Raw genomic sequence first — 22,797 nt, forward strand, 5'->3', positions numbered from 1 at the left:
CTCCCATTAAGATTTCAAAGGAAGGCCTGGGAGGCCAGGCATGGTGCAGCAGGATTAGAAACCATGCATGAAGTTACTGAGAGGCTAATGAATGAAACTGTGAGAATGAAAAATTACAGTTGACACTCCAGAGATTAAGAGATGCCCAGGATGTGGAATGTCTGCCAAGGAAACTGCAGGAAGATAGAGTCAGCCATGTGGACTTCAACCAACAAAGCTACAAGGGTCATGCTGCCCAAACCCATTGGAGATTACCCATCACTGCCATGTGTCCCAGATGCCAGAAAATAACTTATTTGTCCAACTGGATTTAAGTCTTATTTTGGTCCCATCACTTCCTCCTATGTGCCTATTCCTCTCTTTGGAATGGGAATGTTTAATCTGTATATTGTATGTATGTAGCTTTCTTTTAATTTTTAAAGGGGCTCAAAGAATTTATTTGAGTCTCTGAGGAGATTTCTGATATAGACTTTTGAGGATTGCTGAAACTATTAAGATTTGGGGACCCTTGTAGATGGACTGAATGCATACTTCACTGTCAGATGAACTTTTCAGGGCAAGTGGCAGAATGTTATGGTTTCAACCACTAATGTTTCTTATTTTGAAATCATGGTCCCCAATATAGCAAGGTTTAGATGTGAGACTTTTAGGCAATGATTAGATAGTGGAGTTTCAACCTCAACAGTGATTAATCCATTTGATGGATTAAGAATTTGAATGGACTACTAGGTGGTAACTACAGGTAGATGGGACGTGCTAGAGGAAGTAGGTCACTGGTGGCATATCCTTGGACTATTATCTTGGTCCTGGCTCTCCACTCCTCTCTTTCCTTCCTTCCTGCCTTTCTCTCTTTCTTTCTTTACCTCTCCTTCTCCCTCCACCTCTCCTTTCTAGCTTTCATGAACTGAGCAAGTTTCCTCTGCAGTGCCCTTCTACCATGTTGTTCTGCTTCAGCTCAGACCCAGAACAAGGGAGTCATCTGATTATGACTTAGATCTCTGCAATCATAAGCCCAAAGAGTTCAAATAAACTTTTCCTCCCCCAAGTTGTTCTTATTAGCTATTTTGGTCACGGTGGTAAAAAGCTAACACAATATATGCCTTTGAGAGTACACTCTTCCAGGAATTTGAGATCTAAGGCAAGGGGCAATTTTTTTTTTTTTTTTTTTTTTTTTTTTTCCGGGGGGTTTGGCAGAAGGTTGTCAATAAAAAAAAAAAACAAAAATAAATAATTAATGCAATTAGTAAAGTTATGATTGAGAGGAATGTGGTGTTATATAAGTGCATAATAGGGGCCATTATTCTACCATGGCGGGAAGGAAAGACATCCCTGAATAAATGGTGATTCAGCTGAAATTTGAGAGTCAGAGTGAGCTAAATGAAATAAAAGGTGGATTTCCAGAATGAGGAGGCAATATATGCTATAGTCCTGTGATTATCATTTGAGAAACTGAATAATATCTAGAGGACTAGAGATCAACAGGTGGGAGAGAGGAAAGTATGAGATAAGCTGACAATGTAGGCTGGGCCTTGTGGAGAACAGTTAAGAATGACAATCTTCATCTAAAAGCAATGCAGAACTTTTAACCAGACAATAGTAATTAAATAATTTTTGCTGCAGTGAGGAAAATGGAGAGAAGGAAATATGAATCAAGAGCAACCAGACAGAATGCACCTATAGCAGTACAGGTGGGAGGTAATGGTAGTTTTGCAAGGCATAATGGTGTCAAAGATGGAAAGAAACAGACATTTTTCAGAAATATTTAGGAGGTACTATGACAAAAATATACAAAAACATAAAAATATCTGGTCAGAATTCAGACAGAATGGTTTGTTTTTCTAGTGAAAGATTTCAGAGATGCCTCATTAAATATGTACTTCCACACTGAATAGAAATTTTCCTGGTGTAAGTGAGGGAATGTTATAGAGAATGACAAAGGAAACACAAGAATAAGGCACGTTTGAAGTTACTCCTCTCAACGGTCAGCACCCAAAGACAGTTTTAAGACACAAAAATAACTTGATAAATACTTGTTATCAAAAAATTAAAAGTAGCAGAGAGAGAGAGAAAGAGGATAGACACAAGGGAATTAGAAAGTTAAGGCAGAAAGACATTTATAAAGGCAACTGCAAAACCCCAGGTGAGAGAGAGAATTTCATCCTAGGGCAAGGCAATTGTTACGGTTTAGGTATGAGGTATTCTTCAAAAGCTCATGTGTGAGAAAATGCAGGGAAGTTTAAAGGTGAAATGATTGGATTGTGGAAGCCTTAACATGATCAGTGAATTATTCCACCGATAGGGATTAACTAGTTGTAACTATAGGCAGGTACATTGGCTGGAAGACATAGATCATTGGGGGCATGCCTTTGGGGTTTATATTTTATCATGGTGAAGAGAGCTCTCTCTCTTTCCTGATTCAACATTCAGAGCTGCTTTCTTCCACCATACCCTTCTGCCATGGTATTCTGCCTCATCTGGGGTCCATCTGAGAACTGAAACCTCTGAAACCACAGGCCCCCAAATAAACTTTTCCTCTTCTAATTGTTCTTGCCAAGTCTTTTAGTCACATCATAGAAGACTATGACAAAAACTATAAGGTCACCCCCCCTCCCTTAGGTGCCAACATGGCGCTGGCCGAGCTTCTCTTCCTGATTTTACTCCTTATAACTTCTTCCCACCAGTGCGAACTCACACCCAATTGGTGCTTGATACCCTGCCCAGACCCCTAGCAACAAGGCTCACCCAATCAACCATCACCCCGCCCCCCAGCAACAAGGCTCTCCCAATCAACTCTCACCTCATTGCATGCCCCAACCAATCAGCCTCTTCCTGGCCCTATATAAGTGTGTGCATTTTTAAAATAAAATGGAACTTCTCTGGTGATTAGCTTTGGACTGTGGCTCCCTGAGCTTCTTTCAAAAACAGTCACTATAAAAACCTCAAATAACTTAGAGGTAGAATTGACAAGACTTAGTGGCCAACTGAAGCTATACAAGGATGCAAAGGGAGACAGAATCATCAAGCCATACATGGCTGAGGTTTTTAGAGAAAGTGTCCAAGTGAATGATGATCCTTTTATTTAACATAGAAATCACAACAGGAAACACAAGAGTATAGAAATTAATACAAAGTTTAATTTCAGGCTCCAATAATTTTGAAATTTCAGGCATACATTGAGGATATTGTAGAGATAAATATAAAATTTCCACAGAAATCAAGGGTAGAGATAAATATTTGGAAACCATCTCTAAAGAGTTTTAACTCTCAATGTGGAAGAATGTACATAAAGTGGTATATTAGCAGTACAGTTAGTCTAGTTAGACTAGGCCCTAGGTGATACAAAAAGTATCTATGTAAATTAAGGTATATGATAGGTAGTGTGGCTTTTGTGGATTTTTTTCCTTCTTTTAAATTTTTTTTTTGCTTAAGACTCATCCCATGTATTCTGAGTCTCTTCTCTTGGAACTGAGGATTTGTTGTGTGTGTGTGGTAGGAAATGCTATATTTCAAAGTTTTCTTAGTCTTCTCTGATTTTGAGTTCCTTCTTCTTCTGATGTATTTCTCTGTCATACTATTTGATTATCCCTCTAGTGCTATCCATCCTTGTCAAGAGATGACAAGTAATTTCAATCATTAGCAATGAAAAAAGTTTATAAACTGAACTCACAGTTACTACTAATAGCTCAAAGTATTCAGTTACTAAGAGGATGTTAAGGAAATGACTGTCACTGTTCACTGTAGGGGCAGAGAATCTTTTGGGATCAAGGTAGCTGAGGCAAATAAAAATGATAACATGGTATGACATCTGGGAAATTTCACAAACAGGAATAGCTAATCAATTTTTGGTTATTTTATTATGGCATGTGTTATGATTTGGATATGAGTGTCCCCCAAAAGCTCATGTGTGAGACAATGCAAGAAGATTTGGAGGAGAAATGATTGTGTTGTAAGGGCCTTCACCCAATCAGTGAATCAATCCCCTGATAGATATTCACTGAGTGGTAAGTAAAGTGGTAGGGCAGTGGCTGAAGGTGGTGGGAATTGGGGCATGGCTTTGGGGTGTATATTTGTTTCTGGCAAGTGGAGACCTCTCTCTCTGCTTCCTGATAATCATGTGAGCTGCTTCCCTCGGCCACACACTTCCACCATGATGTTCAGCCTCACCTTGAGCTCTGAGGAATGGTCTGCTATCTATGGATTGAGACCTCTGAAACTACCAACACCTACATAAACTTTTCCTCCTCTACATTTGTTCTGGTTGGGTCTTTTAGTCTCAGAGGTGAAATAGTTGACTAAAACAGGCATTCTTTATTTCCATCTAGTACATCAAAACTTTAGTAAGGCTACTATACTTACAAATTCATTGTTTCAGCTATCTTTGGGAAAATTTGGAGAAAAAAGTGCATCTTCCACATCTGGGATGATAGTGTTCTGACAGGGATGAATAGTGAAATAATACATAGCATGAACTATACCAGAAGGAGTAATAGGAACTCAAAATCAGAAGTGACTAAGGAAAGGTTAAGCTACTCTGTTCCTGCCTTCCTGCCACATACAAAACGAATTCTCTGTTTCCAGGAAGATGGTGAAAAACAGTGATGAGATCAGGTTTAAGGAAAGAAAAACAATAAATCTGAAGGACCGACTATTGCATCAAATATCTTGGCTACACATTTACATGCTCTTTTAAAAATTAAACAATAGCAGATATAATATTTATTGGGACACAGAGTCTACCTGAAGCAAGATAAAACTCAGAATTTCAAGGTAATTTTGTGCTTAGGGTGAAATTTTAAGTTATGCTTCCAGGTCTCAAAAACTTGGGTTGTGTCTCCTGTGCTTTTGATTTTGCCTTTCGGTTTGCAAAACAACCAAAAGAAAAGACAGGAGATGCAGTGAGATTATGAAATCTCCCAACAAGGTATAAAAAGTGAATAGAGAACTGAAGGTGGAGTTTGGTAAAATTTACATTTAAAGAATGACTTCTCTAGAGTTGTTTAAAAAAATTTTTTTTTTTCCCTAGAAAGCCTGAGAAAGAATCTTGAAAGAGTCATGCCACAGAAAAAAAAAAAAAAAAAAAAAAAAAACCTGATTAAGAGTATTTCACACTTTTTTACCGTTGGTGGGACAGTAAACTAGTACAATTAATATGGAAATAACAATGGAGTTTCTTCAAAAGATTAGGCATGGAACCACCATATGACCCAACTATATCACCCCTCGGTCGTTACCCTAAAGAATTAAAGTCATCACACTACAGTGATACATGCATGTCCATGTTTACAGCAGCACAATTCACAATAGCCAAACTATGGAACCAGCCTAGGTGTCCATCAACAGATGAATGGATAAAGAAAATGTGGTACATATACACAATGGAGTTTTATTAAGACATAAAGAAAAATGAAATTATGTCATTTGCAGGAAAATGGATACTTGAGACCATTATGTTAAGCCAAATAAGTCAAACTCAGAAGGTCAAGGGTTCTGTTTTCTCTCATATGTAAAAACTAGAATGGAAGAAGGAAAAGAAAGTGCATGCGTGTGTGTGTGAGGCGGGTGTCTTAAAAATCAAAGGGAGGTTAGTAGAGGAAAGGGATCAGGGGTTAGGAGGAGGTAAGTGTTAGGGAATAATATTGGCCAAATTATATGTTATATTATGTGCATGTATAAATTTATAACAACAATTCCCATCATTAGGTACACCTATAATAAACCAATTAAAAAACATGGAAAGAGAAAAAAATAAAAATTGAAAAAAAAAAGAGAAAGAGTTTAGATCGCATAGGAGGCCATGGTCAAAATGTGTCAATCAAACTTGGGTAAATGATCAGTAACAACTATAACATAGACTATCGTCTGGCAAAGTGGAGATACCAGTGATTTTTACAAGAGGAATATTTATGGAATCACTGCATTGGGCAGTGGGTTAGATTGTACATGGAATTTATTTAATAAAGCAAAGAATATAGATTACTTTCTTAAGAAGTTTAGCAATGATGAAGGAAAAAAGATTAGGTAACCATGGAGAGATAAGAACTAACCAAAGATCCTCCCTTGAATGGTAGAATCCTAGATTCAAAGACCAGGGGAAAAAGCACTAGTGCAAGGTAGGCAAGGTATTGTGGCACAAGTGGCATGGTTACCAACCAAATGGAGGAAATAGGGCAAGGTGGTCTGACCAGGAAAAATACCACTCTTCTATACATTCAGAGAGAAGAAACCAGTAGAAAATGAGGTAGATGGAGAGGCTAGACACCTCTGTCTTCTCAAGAAATTTAGAAATCAGTCTATTTTGTGTGGGCTGGAAGCACAGTTTGAACTCAGATACCAACAGATACTACAAGTTTGTTAGATGTATGAAAAGGCAGTGCAATGGTTAACCATGTGTCAAGTTGACTGTGGTGATACCCAGAGAACTGGCAAAACATTTTTTTCCTGGTGTGTCTGTAAGAATATTTCTTTAAAAGTTTGCTATTTGAATCAGTAGACTAAGGAAAGAAGATTCACCCTCACCAACATCATCCAACCCATTGAGGACCCAAATAGTACAAAAAGACAGAGATGGAATTAAATGTGCTTTTTGTTTACTTGTAACAGCTATTTTCTTCTGCTCTCAATAGCAGATTCTATGGCCTTTGGATTCCAAAACTTATGCTAATGATCCCCCAGGTTCTTAGGTCTTCTGTCCCAAACCAGAGATTGTATCTGCTCCACTGGTTCTCAGGTCTTCAGACTGAATTACACCTCAGCTTCTCTGGTTCTCCAGCTTGCCCATGACATATCAAGGAAAGCTTTGGTCCCCATAACTTAATGTGCCAATCCCCACAAAAAAAATCCCCTTATGCATCTGTATATGTCGTATTGATTCTGTCTCTCTAGAGAACACTAATAAAGGGAGTCAGCTAGAGAAAAGTAAAGGAATCAGTGGGCACTTTGTAAATGCATTAAATGCCACTAAATGACTTAAAAATGGCTATGATTTATATTATGTGAATTTTATGTCAGGCTATGAGTAAAAATGAGAGCATGAAAGGAATATGATCAAGGTTAGTGTGAGACAACAGGAATGAAGAAAAATTGGGATGCTCAATGACAATGAGTATGTGTTATGGTCCTGCTTTGATTTTACTGACATGAAATAAAATTAAGAATGAAATATGAGTTTATCATCAAAGGTAGACATGGAGAAAAAGCAAGTATTACAGGCAAACATATAAAAGAAAAAAATGTAGTTTTTTTATACCAGCCTTTTATATCAGGGGGAATAAAGCAGGTCTGTTAAATGTAAATAATTGTTTTTTCTTTCTTTGTGACCGAAGAGAGTTGATTGTAGTTATTCCCAAGATGTCAAAGTAATGATGAAACACTCCTTTTGTAAGAGTATTTGAAAAATAATGACATGTCCAGGCTGATATAAAAGTTGAGGATTTCCTTTGAGACAGTTCTGGCATGATTTGTGGATGTGGGATGTTCTGCAGTAATATGAGTCATCTGTTTTGCTTTGGACATAAAATTCCAAGAATAATAAGAAAAAGAGGATGCATCTTTGCTTGTCAATATCTTTCTTACAAAGTAATATGTCTTTAGAGTGCAATGCCTTTTACCCTAAATCATCCTGTTGTGGTCTTAAGTAAAGATGGCTCATTCTTACTTCTTCATAGACAGAACACAAACATAGAAGCCTTCAAAGGTTCCCTTTATCTCCTGCTAAGGCTCTGCTGTAAGCACTCATCTCCAAAAATTTTATTTTCAAGATATTTTTTTTCTAGAGGAGGTGATAATTAAGCATAGTATAGTTGTTTTCAGGATGCTGAAAATGTGCTTTCTAAAACTCACATACCTTATTCTTTTTTACTTTATTCCTTATTCTACCTTTCATTTTTACTGGTCCCTAATGACTTAAATGAACAAAGATTTCCATGTGTTTGTGAAGTCATTGGTATTTTAGGAGGCAGAGAGATTATCCAGAACAAGTGTAGATTCCAAAAGGGTAATAGTAAAACTTAAATGTTTGCAACGTAAGACAGTGGGGAAGTAAAGCAAGTACATGTCAACAATAGTTTATTTTATTTATTCAAAAAACATGTGTTGCTTACTAGATGACAGCCATTGGGGTCCAGACAATGCTCATCCTTTCATAAAAATATCCTTATCTATGCAGGGAGATATATTGTAAGTAAACAGCATACATGAAATTATATTCAAATGTATTTAGTGCATTAAAGGAGAATGGATGGATTGACTTAGGAATTCTGAATAAAGGTAGATAAGGCTGTCTCAGTGGCATGAAAAACATGATAAGCAAAAGCTAAACAATGAAGATAAATGGATTAAATGGCACTGGAAAGGGCCACAGAGTAACTATCCTGAGAAGTTAGAGATGATAGCTGGAGATAGTAGGTAGGGAAAAGGTCATGAAGGACCTTGGAAATCCTCCAGAGAGCTTGAATATAAAACAAAGCCGTTAGTGGTCAGCAAAATAGTCTGCTTTCAAAAGGGGCTTAACTACAGAATTCATCCATTTTAACTATAATGAGAATTTACTCTTAGTCCTATGACTAAAGCTTTTTTTAGGTGATAAAAAAAAAAAGTAGGAGTTAGGAAAAACAATTGAGAACATGTAGCAACATCTCAATTTTTCCTAATTACCATGGGTTTCCCCTACATACTAAACTGAAAGCCTGTGTGGACAGAAGGTGGATGTAAAGTGCTACTTGAAAATCTAAAACATTGTATTTGTCAAGATTCCCCAGAAACATATCAAAAGGAGGTAAGATAAAAAGATAGACAGGTTATAGATTAGTGAATGAATTAGAGGGATGGACAGATGGATGGATAGATAGATGAATGCACAGATGAGAGGATTTTTTTGAGAAATTGACTCACATGATATAGGCTGAAAGACTCACTACAGGTTATTGGCAAGCTGGACAACCAGGGAGGAGACTGAGAACCTAGGGTGTCACAGTGCAGGTCCCATTGTCTTAACACCAGAAACCTGAAGTGCTGTTATTGAAGGGCAGAAGTGTATCCCAGATCTAGAAGAGAGCAAGTGAATTCACCTTTCTTCTGTCTTTTTTGTTCTATTTGATCCCTCACACAATTGGATAATATCCACACATCATGTGAGGGCAAATTATCTTTAGTCCGCTGATTCTAAAGGTATTCTCCTTTAGAAACATCCTCACAAATGAACTAAGAAATCAAACTTTTTACCAGTTTTCTGGGTATCTCTTATTGTGGTTGTGTTGACACCTAAAATATCACAGTCATTAAAAACTAAAATGAAAGTCATCTATTTATTTTAACAAACTGGTACAACTCAAAAGTATTTTAAGCTTCTATTCTCATCTCTGAGATGTGTGCTAGAAATTATTTATCTTATTATACAATTAATAGAGGTATTTCTCAAACTTGAAGTATAGCTGAGTAGTCTCCTGAATACAGAGTAATAGAGGACCACTAGAATAATAGTGAAGTATATAGTCTTTTCCTGACTTTATTACACATGATTATGAGACTACTTTTGTAGGTCTAATGATCTGACACTTTCCAGGTTCTATTCAAATTAATTAAAAACAACAAAAAAGTACATAAAAGATACTTTCAGAAATATCAATTAAAGCTGATTTTTTCTTATTAATGTGAGTTATTTAATATGTCCCAATCTGCTGATCCCCCAGAGGACTTATATTTGTTCTTAATAAGTGAGATTTAAAAATTTTAAAGACAGAATAATGCATTATATAATAGTTGCCTATAATTGACTAGATTATGGCATAGATTTTTATTTGAATAAATCTACAGTCTACAAATGAAGGTCAACTTTAAAATATAAATTTCCAGTCTTTTAAAAATATTTTATCTTTCTAAATCACACAATTAGCTATCTGAAAATGAAATAAAATAACCCCAGTATATCAAGGCTTTAAAGTAATTATTTCAAGAAACGATGAAGACATTTTAATGCTTTTGAAGGAAATATATCTAAATGAAGTATGCTAGCTAATTTTTACTAGGTTACTTTCCTTTGTTCTCACAAAATTTACAAGCAAGTCAGAATCTATTTCTTTTGTTAAATGACCTATTAGAAACATGAATTAGCCATGGTTAATTTCTAATCCTTCTCCCTTCCTTGTACTATCTTATACATAAGATTAACATAATAGTTTTGTGGACTCATTTTACAGATCAGTTTATCAAAACCCTGGGATATAATGACTGCATAAAATCTATAAAGATGCCTCCATTGTCTAAATCTCTGTTGATTTATTCTATATTGTTCCTTTAATTTCAGAAAATATTGTTATTGATTGAATTAAGTTTCCCCAGAATTCATGTGTGCAAGTCCTTACCTCTAATACCTCCAAATATGCCCTCATTTGGAGGGGAATGACAATTCACTCTATGTCTTTTTGGACCTAATTTAAACAACACCTCATGAGGCTTCTCTTTGGAATTCATTTCTTCCTCCCCAGAATTCCCTACAAATGTTTATTTCTCTCTCACAGCTCTTACCAAACTCTGGCTCATATTTGAATTATTTGTCCATATGCCTACTGTTCTCTGGACTGTGATATAGTAACAGTTGAACTAGAACATTTTCTCCATTGTTTTCCAAGGACAGTATCTAGCTCAGAGATCTAATTACATAAGTGGGAATCAGTGTCAGCATTTGTACAATATAACTAAATAATATCACATTTATTTTCTACATCATTAAATGATAATATTATCAACTGAGATTCAATGACATAGTCAGATATAGGGAGTTGGACATAGCACTAGTACTATCCCCAAAATGGTTGGATTTGTTGGAATTGTTCACTTCAACAATACCATTTACTAAGTGCTGGGAAAACTTGTAAGAATATAGAAACAGTGTAAAGTTTCAAATTTGGGCCTGGGCTCTTGAACCAGACATCCTGGCTTTGAATCCTAGCTATGCCACTTGCTACTACAAGTACAAGGCAAGCTAAGACCATGTTTTTTCATCCACTGTGACCACTCTGTACATGCTGAGTTGGCTCAGGAAGACACACATCATTGGAGGCTCCATCCTCAGGCCCAATCTTCAATATGAGTTTATTAAAATTAAATTTTTTATATTTATTATTTGGGAACTTCCAGATAATATAAGATTCTTCCTCTGATGGCTAAATATTGGCCCACTCTCTCATGTCTTCACGGAAATGTGAGGAAGAATCTGATGTACCAAGTGTTTTTCCTAACTGCAGACAACGGACACTCCAGCTATGGAATAAGAGTTCAGATTCCATCGTCTGAAATTTTAGCAGGAAAGAGAACTTAGTGGCATTGGCAAGAGTAAATTAAAGAATTTACTATACTATTTCTTTTCCATGGAAGTAGGATTACCTTGGGAAAGGGCTTGTTGTGGCAAGTAGGTTGGCAGAAATAAGTTGCTAAGTTCACAGGATGCTATTCTTATCTACAAGGTAAGCCAGATGCTACAACATGTCAAGTCCGAAAGGGTGAAGAAGTGGACTATGGCTCAGGAAGTTTTGCTCAGCCTTATTTGTGTGCTACTTGTTCTGAAACTTTCCTTCTATTTCTAAAAATCTTAGCTTCCCATTTTGTTTCAAAACTTTCCACTATTTAATTGACTTAGTGATCTAGTTCTGCATTGTTTATATAATACACACCAAGCCACACCAAACAAAACAAAAAAACACATAGGATGCTGGCCCAGGTAACTGCCTCTCATGTTTACACTCTGCAAATACAAGATAGCCAGAAGCTAACAAAATATCCATTTATCACTGAATGAACCTTTAAGCACTGTCTCTTCCACAGAAGAAGATTCAATTTTTAAAAGTTTTCAGACAACTTGAAGCAGGTAACCTGGGTTAAAGATCACTATCCCTTATTTCTTAATAAGGAGCAAACTATTCTGATATAGGAGCAATGAACAAAAGTTTTATTGCTTCAATTTTGTAAGTCAAACTGACAAGAGCTGCTTTGTAACATCAGAGAACAAAAACTTATGGATTTCTAAGGCTGACTTGGGTATTGTCATTTCCTATTCAGCAGGATTTAGTCCTTTAAATTTTCTACTATCTTTGACTCCACATGCACAGAGTAGATGCTTGCTAAATATTTACTGCTGTGAGAATTATTTTCCCTACAGTGTCTGTCTCAAACATGGTCCTCTCTTCCAATCTTATGTTAATAGCAATATGAAGAAATGTAATACAAAATTATTTCAAACATTTTAGTTTTCTTCTGTATGAGTTCAGCTCCTACTGACCGCAGAATAGGTCAAGAAATAAGGCAATTCTTTTGTGAAAAAACAAAATAAAGCAAAACAATAAAAACTTTTTGCACATACAAAATGTCCTCTATCCAGTAACACACCAGTTCCAAAATTATGAAATGAAAAAATGATTGGGAATACTTTGGAGAATTGAGCCTAGAATTATAATTTCAGATGAGAACTGAGGTAAGTGACTCTGTTCTCACATATTAACCACTGCATTTACTGACCCACTGTCTATCATGGCAAACAGTAAGTTTTAGAACTCTTTAACAGTGGGTTTTCCACTATACAAAGCTGAAATTGCACCAAATATCCCAATTTATGTCATGAAACCATTGTTTTCTACCAAGTCTTTTAAAGTGGAAATTTATATTTCTTTGCAAGGATCGTGATCAATGATCAAATCAAAGATTCTTAGTTGAAGGTCTAGACTGGTCCCCTCTTTAGTCATATCTGAATGCATCTCAAAGTAGATGAAATCTGTACATATTTCTTTATAGCTCCTATAAACATCATTGTATGCAGGAAGTTTTCTGCTTCTGATGTGAAGTAATATATGAATTAATCCCTGCAGCTGTACTTGTATGTGGCATTATTAAATGAGAAGCAGAGACCTCCACTTGAGAAGAAATTCATTTTTCCTTTCTTCTGCTCTTTTTTTCTCTTTTTCTCATGTTTCCCTCAGTTTTTATCTTTCCTTGCTTTTTTATACAACATAATTATCAATAGTCACTTGTCAATATATTCATCACCCATAGCATGTGGTGGCAATTGGGAGGAAAATTTCACCCAGTAAAATGATCTAGTAATCGTTTCTGTCATACGTCAGACACTCTTTGTTACTTTTGCTTTTCTTCCCTTTCTGAGTTCCACAACCAATCATAACTATTAATCAAATATTTAAACTTTACCTATCTTTCAACTAAAGATCTACTGTGCTTCATGAAAAGTTGGATGTATAATTGTTAGAATAAAGATATTCTTCATGCATATTTTTAAAAATATACATCAATTTATTACATTTTATGTGATGTAAAATATCTATAGTGAAAAACAGTTTATTTTCTAAAATGTCAATGAAACATGTGATACACATCCAACATGAATGGTAGATTCAGGAGTGAAAAAATTGTTATTTGAAATGCATTCCCACCAAGTATGTGGCAATCTTACCCTTCCTTCTTTGATTACAAAGACATAATATTTACTATATCGCTCTGTGATTATACTTTTATTAAAAATATATTCTAGCTTTCATAGGTTTTTTCCCCTCAACCAATCACATTTAAACAAATTATTGTTGTAATTAAAAGTTGACCAGAAGAAAAACTATGAATTTCTACATTTATTCATTCTCCTTATCAAGACTAAATACTTCTGTCTTTTCTAGAGCTTGTAGACCTATTCAGCTAAATTTAAGGAACGTACCCATTCCAGATTTGCATACCCATTTCAATATAATCTAATGTCTCATCCTCAGAATCCAATTCCCAAAAAGCATATTCATGTGCTGCTCTCATGAAAATTTGTCTCTCTTGATTTTCAAATCAGTGAAGGTATTGGTTCAAATGTGAATCCAAGTAAGAGAAAGATGAAGTCAAAGCTGGTCCCCCTGAGGAATTATTATGGAATAAACTTAGAAGACTTTCCATTTGATTCACACTCAATAGGCCACTAACTCTTCTGTCTTCATAAAAAAAAAGGAACAATAACAAAAAATAGTAGCTGCCTATTGTGAATGGTATTTAATCATGTTTTTTGTTTGAGCTTACTGCTCTGCCTTCTGAGAAAAATAGATATTTAAACACTAGTTGAATGATGATGAAATTGAATTTTACTTTTACAAAAAGTGAAGCAATGTCACGTGTAGCAAAAAATTAAAATTTAAAATTTTTGTTTCATTATTTAATTTCTAGATAGCAACAGAAGAATTTTTTAATGTGATTTACATCACAACAGAATTTTTCTTGAAAAAAGACCTTTTAAAAATCCCAAGAAGGTCAAAGTACCACAAAGTAATCAAAGACTGCACATCATAGGTAAAACCTGCCAGTTGTTACAGAGACTTAAGTATAATTATACTCAGAAAAGAGATATATTATCAGCAAAGAAAAGATGACTTAAGAATTCTTCATGTTTTCCAGATTGATGGACATGAGTGAGCTCTAATATCATTATGTTTAGAAATGGCTTCATCCAGATCCAAATGTACACCATTGATATTCACTTCCATGCAGCCATTATAAAAGGCATTCACTGGTGTGGCACTGAAAGGAACGTCTGTAAAAACAGAATATTCAGCTATTAGTCGAAGACTTTCTGCATCTTATTTGCTTACAGTTATAGGAACTATTCAGACGTTACAGTTCCAACCAAATTCTAATCCTAAAGGAGAAATTAGTAATGATTCTATATGATAAATTTATATTAAGCGATTCATATATATATACATATATATGTGTATGTATGTGGCATTATGTTTGACATGAAATTCAGCATATTATGAGTTTCTCTAATTTCATAAATACAATTAGTATCATCTAAACTAATGGTATATAAACATACTTAACAGTAGAAAAGAAGCAGGAATAAGAAAGACAGTGGAATGAATCCAACATAAATTTCCTATGTACATATATGGATACACCACAATGAATCTAAACACCATGTACAACCACAAGACAGGGATCCTAATTAGAATAAGATACACTCCATGTTTGCATAAATATGTCAAAATACACTCTAGTCATGTATAACTAAAAAGAACAAAAAAGCATATTCTTACTTGTAATATTATATATTTATTATAAAAATAACGTATATTACTTTCTCTTTAAATTTGAGAACTAGTTTAAACGTTGTTAAATCATTTTTCTACTCCAAATTATAGATACTAAGAAATTTTTTTTACATGCCATGATAAATATATCTTTTTATTATTTTTGTAATTAAAGTAGAATTCTAGCCAGGCACAGTGGCACATGCCTATAATCCCAGCAACTTGGGAGGCTGAGGCAGGAGGATCCCAAGTTCAAGACCAGTTTCAGCAACATAGCAAGACCCTGTCTCAAAATAAAATTTAAAAAAGGGCTGGGGATGTAACTCAGTGGCTAAGCATCTCTGATTTCAACTGCAGATACAAAAAAATTAAAAATAAAAAATAAATACAGATTTCTATATTTTCCAAAAATCTAGTTTCTTGTTAAGCATACAAGAACAGGTCATAATAGAAGACTCACTTCTATGTAATAACAATATTGTTGGAAGCAATTTTACTAATTCCTCAATGAACACTTTAGGATCTTCATCAAACTCAAGTAATATCCTTGGACTCCCATGAACTATGGTTCATGTTAAAAGCATTTCTTTATTTGCTTCCTCTTTTGTTGACAGCTCTTCTTCATGAATTTTAATTTTCATGATGTATATTCACTAGCTCTTATTCTTCTTTCTCAATATCTTTCATCAAAAATAAGTGCTTCAAATTTTCTACCTATAATATGACAATAGTGAATAAAATCCATGCTTTTCTATGAGCTTACAGGATATTTTAGGAATACCTTTCAAATCTGGCTCAACATCATTGACTAGTCACCTATTTAAAAAAAATTATCTTACCCCTACAGTACATAGAAATACTAAGCACCAATTACAAATAAAAAATGTATTTTTAAAAACCCTCAGAATTATCAATTTTCCACTGAATTTAAAGTAACCTGCAATTTAATGTCTATTTTGTATATCAATAATTTAGCCATCTCCTAGTTCATACTCAATATCTTCATCTTCACGTCCCCTTGATTTTTCTTGTCTCTTTCTCTCAATACTCATTCCTTTAAGTCAGTCGTTAGTGTCATTGCAAAGTCAATGAAATTGTGGCATTTATATATCTTTTTAACTCCTTGTTTCTTAAAATTGCATTCAACTACTTTGTAAATAAGACAGTAGGTGATTTTCAATATGGAATTCATTCATATTAACTGCAATTTTGCTTCCTAATAATTAACCATGCTAATTAAATTATATCTAACTAACTATGGTGGTTAATCTAGATTGTCAACTTGATTGAATTGAGATATATTTAGAATCAAGAGACTTCTACATGTGCCTATGAGGATATTTCCATTATGATTGGCATGTAGGACAGAAAACTGAGTGGGGAAACCCACCCTGAAAGTGGGTGACACTGTCCAATAGGCTGGGCACCAGGTGGAACAAAAGGCAGAAGGAAGCCTCAGTAGATGCAAGCTGGATTCTTCTTAAGTGGGTGCCTCTGTTGCTGCTGTCATAACCCCAGGACATTGAACTCCAGCTCCTTCACTCTTCCAACATGAACTCTCACCAGTGATTCTTTAGGGAGTCTCTGGCCTTGAGTCCCAGATTGGGGCTTCAATTTTGTCCTTATTGTTCTGAGACTTCAGCTTTTCGGAGTGAGCAGGATGGTTCCTCTGGTTCTTCAGAGTGCAGATGGTCAATATGGGACTATCCAGTTTCTGACTGTGTAAGCCAATCTAATAAATCCCCTTTTATAATCAAACATAAATATTTCCTATTGGTTCTATTCCTCTAGAGAACCCTGACTAATGTAATCTATCTATCTATTTATCTCTCTATCTATCTTGCTTGCTTGCTTTCTACATACCTACTTATAATTTTTGGAGCCCATTTACTTCTGTTCCCTAAAAGCCCAGATAAAATTCCATATATGCAAAATTAAGACCCTGAACATATAAAGTGGTACAAAGAAGGTTACTAGAAGTTCAGACATCAAACTCAGAATTTTCCCTATGAGAATAATCTGCAAATAGTACTAGAAAAATGCTTCTAAAGAAAGTGCTTTTTTTTGCAATTTAAAGTAAAACATTAGTGCTAATTTCTTATTTTCTAATATTAAGTTAAAGATAAACTTGTTTTTCCTCTAGTTTTTCCAATTTGGCCAAATGGAATCACTACCATGCAACTTGCTCATGTCAGAAACCTTAAGTTATACTTGTTTTTCAATCATTTAATCCAATTAATTTTATTTCTTGCTTATATCTCTAATCTATTCACTGTATGCTATCCTCACTGACATCTCTGTAGTCCAGCAGCTTCCTCAGCTTCCTGATCTGTAAAATGGGGAAAATAGTACTTACCTCATTGACTATTTTGAAAATTACACTAATTGATACATTTGAAGCACTCTGAAAGTATTTAGACTGTTTTTGCACCAATCAATTGTAGAGTGGTTATTTCCACAATTATTCCTGCTTCTTCATCTAAACTACTCAATAGCCTCCAACTCATCTCAGTTGGAGCCTCTTTCTGCCTCCCATTTATTCATCCAAAGTGAAATTTTTAAGTGACAATACTGATATGCCACTTCCTTGTCTAAAACTTTTTAATGAATCTAATGAACCAAAAATATACAAGCCTTCTACCCATCTGCCCAACCTCATCCTGCACTACCATCTCCCTTGCTCAATATGCAACACTTACACAGATCTATTTATTAACCATGACAACACCTTCCCACACATGGATCCTCATTCTACCAACTGGATAAATTCACTTAATCCTTCAAATACTCTATTTACACTTGAGTCTTTTATTCAGAGAGAGTGTTTCTTACCCTCATAACTAAATCAAGACCTCATTTTCAAACTCTAAAAGCAACCCATACTTTTCCTTCAGAGAAGTGATCACAATTTTAATTATATTGGTATGTTCTTAACCATTTGTTTAAATTTACTTCTGCCACTATATTGCAAAAGCTTTAATATCTATTTGTTTTTACTTTATCCCTAGTATCTGGGACACAAGTTCTTAATAAATAATGGGTAAATGATAGGTAAACTAAGTATGGGTGAATAAATGTTGAATAAATAATGAATAAATTGAAGAATAATTATTTAACTTACAACACTATTATGTGGATGAAATGAAATGATATATCCTTTTCTGGCAGCAAAAATTTGTTGAAATAAACTGTTCACCATTAAAAAATAATCAAACAAAAACATTTCAATAAAACATAAGTATAAGCATCCAGGAGAAGAATAATGGATACTAGAATTTTGCTGTACCTCCCACCACCTTTTTAATAAAATTCTTAACATATCATCAGTTCAAATAAAAATAGAATTTTTAAGACTAACAAAAAAGTAATCATATACCTGGAATACCACCCAGGTATGTGGCCACTGTTCCTTTCATTGCTTTGTCCAGGATGGTAAGTTGACTTTGAAGGTCTTCAGAGTAGACTATATCTTTTTTAAGTGGAGTCCACAGCTCCAAATTGTTTCTATTGACTTTGAATTCCAGGTGGGATTGTTGACTGGAACATAGATTTACAGCCTCTATTCGAGATATCACCACATTTTCAACAGATACTATGATATCCTGAAGAAAAGAGCAGACAAAATATAAACAAGTTTGAAAGGTAATGGGACATAAGAGGGCTCTTGAGTTTTGAAATTCAAAAACTGAATTTCAGTGAGAAGAAAGTAATTTATGATAGAAAATCTGAGTTTAAATTAAAAATTCTTAAAATAATCATGATTTTAAAATATACTTTAGCTTTACAAACTTCAGGCTTAGCTAAGATGTAAATCTACACTAGCTTCTGAAAAGTCCATAAACTGATTTGTCTCACCAATGAGAGGAAGCTAAAGTAGTATTTTAAATAATATCTTTGTTTATGAGTCTTCCTAACTTAAAAACTTACCTATGAAAAGGAATTAACTGAATCCCTTTTGTTAGGGAAGAAACTAGGAAAATTTAAAGTGCTTTAGGAAGTACATACCAGCAAGACAGAGGGTTGTTTGTGTCACATAAGAAATCATAGACCGCAGGCAAAGCAAGTAAAGAAGTCCTAGGAAATACATACCAGGGATAACCTGCAGGAAGTTTCAGAGTACTTAGACCAGAAGATCCTCAAATAAGGACATGTATGCATTTTACTAAACTTTTCAGTCTGTTGATATACCCAAGTACTCAACTTGTTGAGAATGATCTATGCAGATAGCTTATAGTGGGATAGAAGAAATACAAAAAGTAGGAAAGAAAAAATGAAATCAAAGGAAGGCAAATGTTTTCAAGCTTTCCAAGTGGTAAAAAGATAAGACTGAACTATTTCCTTAGGAATTAAAGACACCGATTTTAAGTAAAAAGTCTAGATTTCACAAATACGGGTTCTTTGAGGAAATCCGTTACTGTGTTATAAATGTCCATATCTTTAAATTCATTAAAAGAGATGGTCAGTTGAGATAACACTCCTCAAGTGACAGGACAACGAGAAAAAAAAAAGGGGAATGAAAAAGGGAACCACAGATGAAAAAACAAGAGCAATAAAAGAGGAAGATGATCAGAGGGAGGGAAGAGGAGATCATGGGGAAGTACTGGGGATCAAAATCTACCAAATTAGGCTATGTCCATGTATGAATGTATCACATAATTATATGAATATATATAATAATTATATACATAATTACATATAATTATAATGCACTCAATGAAATAATAATAATGATAATAATAGAAGGGAGGTCACAGAATAGAACAAGTGCATCAAAGAGAACAGGAAGAAGGGGAGGGAAAGGGAAAATACTGGGAAATGAGATTGATAAAATTATGTACAAGTATGAATGTGGCACAATGAATCCCACTACTGTGTATAATTATAAAGTACCAATTAATATTTTTAGAAAGCAATAATGCTCCAGAATCATTAATGGTATGTGTAATTCTCTTCTGAAATATTGCACATAAATCTTGAGAAGGTATCTGACATGAAAAGAAGGAGCCATGAAGACCAATTCAGAATAAAATAAATATAAAAAAAGGCAATGCACTAGCATCCTCCATTACATGAATATAGTGTTAAAGATAGGAATTATATTTTGTTTACAAAAACAAATAAACAAGCAAATAAAAAACAGAAATCCTAATGTTCCTTGTAGGCTGGACATTAGAAAAAAAAACCTCAGCAAGAGAGCTTTAGCTTGCTTGGTTTAATCATCAGAAACTCCCTCCAAATCATCTTTCATGTTGCAAACAGAACCACCTTTTTCATTGCTATAGCATCATTCAATTGTGTCTTTTTCAAAGGCCACTAATAACATCCAAACCAGTTTTATCATAACATAAGATGCTTGCTGAAACTTGTTGGAATTCACTTTGTATGGCATACTGACAGAACTATTAGCCTCTAGTAGAAGCTTGAATAATACAGATTTTCTGATAATTTTCATGTTTTCTTGTATCTAAGACTTTCCTGTTCTTCCTCCTAATTTCAAATGAGAATTGACAGCCAAGTAGTCAAGAGGACCCATTTTAGTTTTCTCTCTTCTTTCCTAATTTAGTCACATGGGAAAAGATTAAGAGTGCAAGAAAGAAGAAACCATCATAAATAAACATTGAATATCTGGGAGTCGACTGTTATCAGACTCACTTCTATTTAATTTCCACAATGCTTCAAGAATTCTGAGTAAGGATGGGTCTGTACATACTCTGTGATGGCTCTACTCAGCCCATAAGTCTGCTAATCTCAGCTGTAGACACAACAGGTTTTTCAGTCTCCCCTTCTCTTACTTCTCATTTCAGATTTTGGAAATAAGCCAAAAAAAAGTGATTGTGGGCTGGGGATATAGCTCAGTTGATAGAGTGCTTGCCTTACAAGCACAAAGGCCCTGGGTTCAATCCCCAGCACTGTAAAAAAAAATAAATAAGTAAATAAAAATTAAATAAATAAAATAAATAAATAAATAAATAAGTGATTGTACCAATCCTTTTACATACGTATATCATTTAATCTTCAAAATAGCCGAACAACATAAATACCATTATATCCACTTAAAACACACACAGGCAAAAACAAGGCTCATACTGGTTTAGAATAAAGTTACCTGAGAATTTTCAGAGCTGGAGTCCACTAAGGACAAGGCAAAGGGCACTGTGTTACCAGAAACCAAGGCAAGCATGACACCAGTGCCTGTGGATGGGCGGATATCTAAGGTCACATTCATTTGCCAATCCTCAGCATTGGTTATGTTATCTGTTTAACACAATGAAACAGAAGTCAGATCAAGTGCACCAGAAAAAAACTATTATAAAATCATTAATATTCAAGATGATTGTGTAATACTATAGGTCTTAATTTTCTTTCTCAATGAACTATCTAAAATGGACAAAATAAAAGTTTTTTAAAAGCAGGTGATAAACACATCAATGGAGCCCCATTCTACTGTTTGTCCTGGAAGAGAATCCAGATTGTGGTGTTAAGTTCATTTATGAATTTTCCCCGTTGACTCTTTAAAAACTTTTCCTTCTCTGCTGCTTATTCACCAATGTTCAAATCTCAGAGTTGTCATATTTTAAAGTACACATATAAAAGGGAATTCTTCAAATATATTGGAATATTTCTGGTAGAAAAGTTGGGTCTAGCTGCCATCATCACTAATCATTCTTTCTTCTGGACAGTGGGAAGAATAATTATGACTCTCCACACACATGGGGGAGTACATGTTTTGATAGAGAAATACTGTGAAGTCAAAAGTTAATTTTGAAATTAGAAGAGGAACTCTTGTTCTCTGATTCCCCTGTTATAACACGTCACCTTTTTTTTCTTAATTACCAGGCTAAATGTCCACCAGAGTGAAGAGCAAGCTTCAGGAGGTACATGTCTCTATCATTACTTTGTTTTCCTAGTAGAATATCAATAAATATTTGTTGAATTAACATGTTTCCAAAGTGCAGTCATGAGTGCATAATGACAGTTCAGTCAATAACAGGCACATATATAATGATGATCCCATAAAATCATATCAGCTGGAGACACAGTAGCCAGCATAGTTTATGTAAATACATTCTACAATGTTCACATGATGACAAAATCACATAATGATGCATTTCACAGAAGACATCCCAGCCTTAATCTCCAGAAATAGCAACCTTAACTAACATCAAGAACTGTAGTTGAATTGCTAAAAAAATTACTTTGAGCCCTTTGAAGGGGGTGAATGTGAGTGGAAAAAATAATTTTCCTTTGTCAAGATGTTCTCCCATTTTGCCATATGCAATGTCATTAAATTTTTCATTATAATCTTATAATTTCCATCCAGAAGAGGATACAATTATCATAACATAAGTAAATGTAGCATGGGATAGTAACAAATTCAAAATAAAATTAGTATATAACTATATAGAGGTTATAATGTAAGATTAAATAGTAATTATAAAGTAGGTAGTTTCCAATTATCCATGACATAACTAATTATTTATGAAAGTAAATTTTTTCAGGTATGTCATAACTCTTATTTTTATTTGCTTTTCAGATGTTTTTTCTTTGAATAAATCACTGTGGACTAGTTTCTTTTTTTCCTATATTCAGTCATCCACCCATTTAAAACATTTTTTGAAAATTTTGCACATGAAATTTTGTACATGCAGAACAGAATTAAAGTTAAAAGCATTGTATTAATTTACGTTAGGAAAACAAATCATTGGTGTAGGATATTCTTTTAAAATTAGTAAATATT

The 22,797-nt window shown here is 34.4% G+C and overlaps 1 protein-coding gene and 1 pseudogene across 2 annotated transcripts in view; both read right to left on the reverse strand.

Annotated features, from left to right (window-relative positions):
• Positions 1 to 22,797, reverse strand: part of LOC306670882 (heterogeneous nuclear ribonucleoprotein K-like) — a 378,869-nt pseudogene that overhangs the window by 318,054 nt on the left and 38,018 nt on the right. The gene's annotated exons all lie outside the window — the stretch shown is intronic.
• PROS1 (protein S) overlaps positions 12,873 to 22,797 on the reverse strand; it is an 81,503-nt gene continuing 71,578 nt past the window's right edge. The window contains exons 13-15 of the mRNA XM_079155921.1: positions 21,166 to 21,314; positions 18,436 to 18,661; positions 12,873 to 14,560 (exon numbers count right to left, since the gene is read on the reverse strand). Of these exons, the coding sequence (XP_079012047.1) occupies positions 14,412 to 14,560; positions 18,436 to 18,661; positions 21,166 to 21,314 (524 nt within the window). The 3' untranslated portion in view covers positions 12,873 to 14,411. The remainder of the gene's footprint in view (positions 14,561 to 18,435; positions 18,662 to 21,165; positions 21,315 to 22,797) is intronic.

This window comes from Sciurus vulgaris (assembly GCF_902686455.1).
Source record: "Sciurus vulgaris genome assembly, chromosome: 10".
Classification (NCBI taxonomy): domain Eukaryota; kingdom Metazoa; phylum Chordata; class Mammalia; order Rodentia; family Sciuridae; genus Sciurus; species Sciurus vulgaris.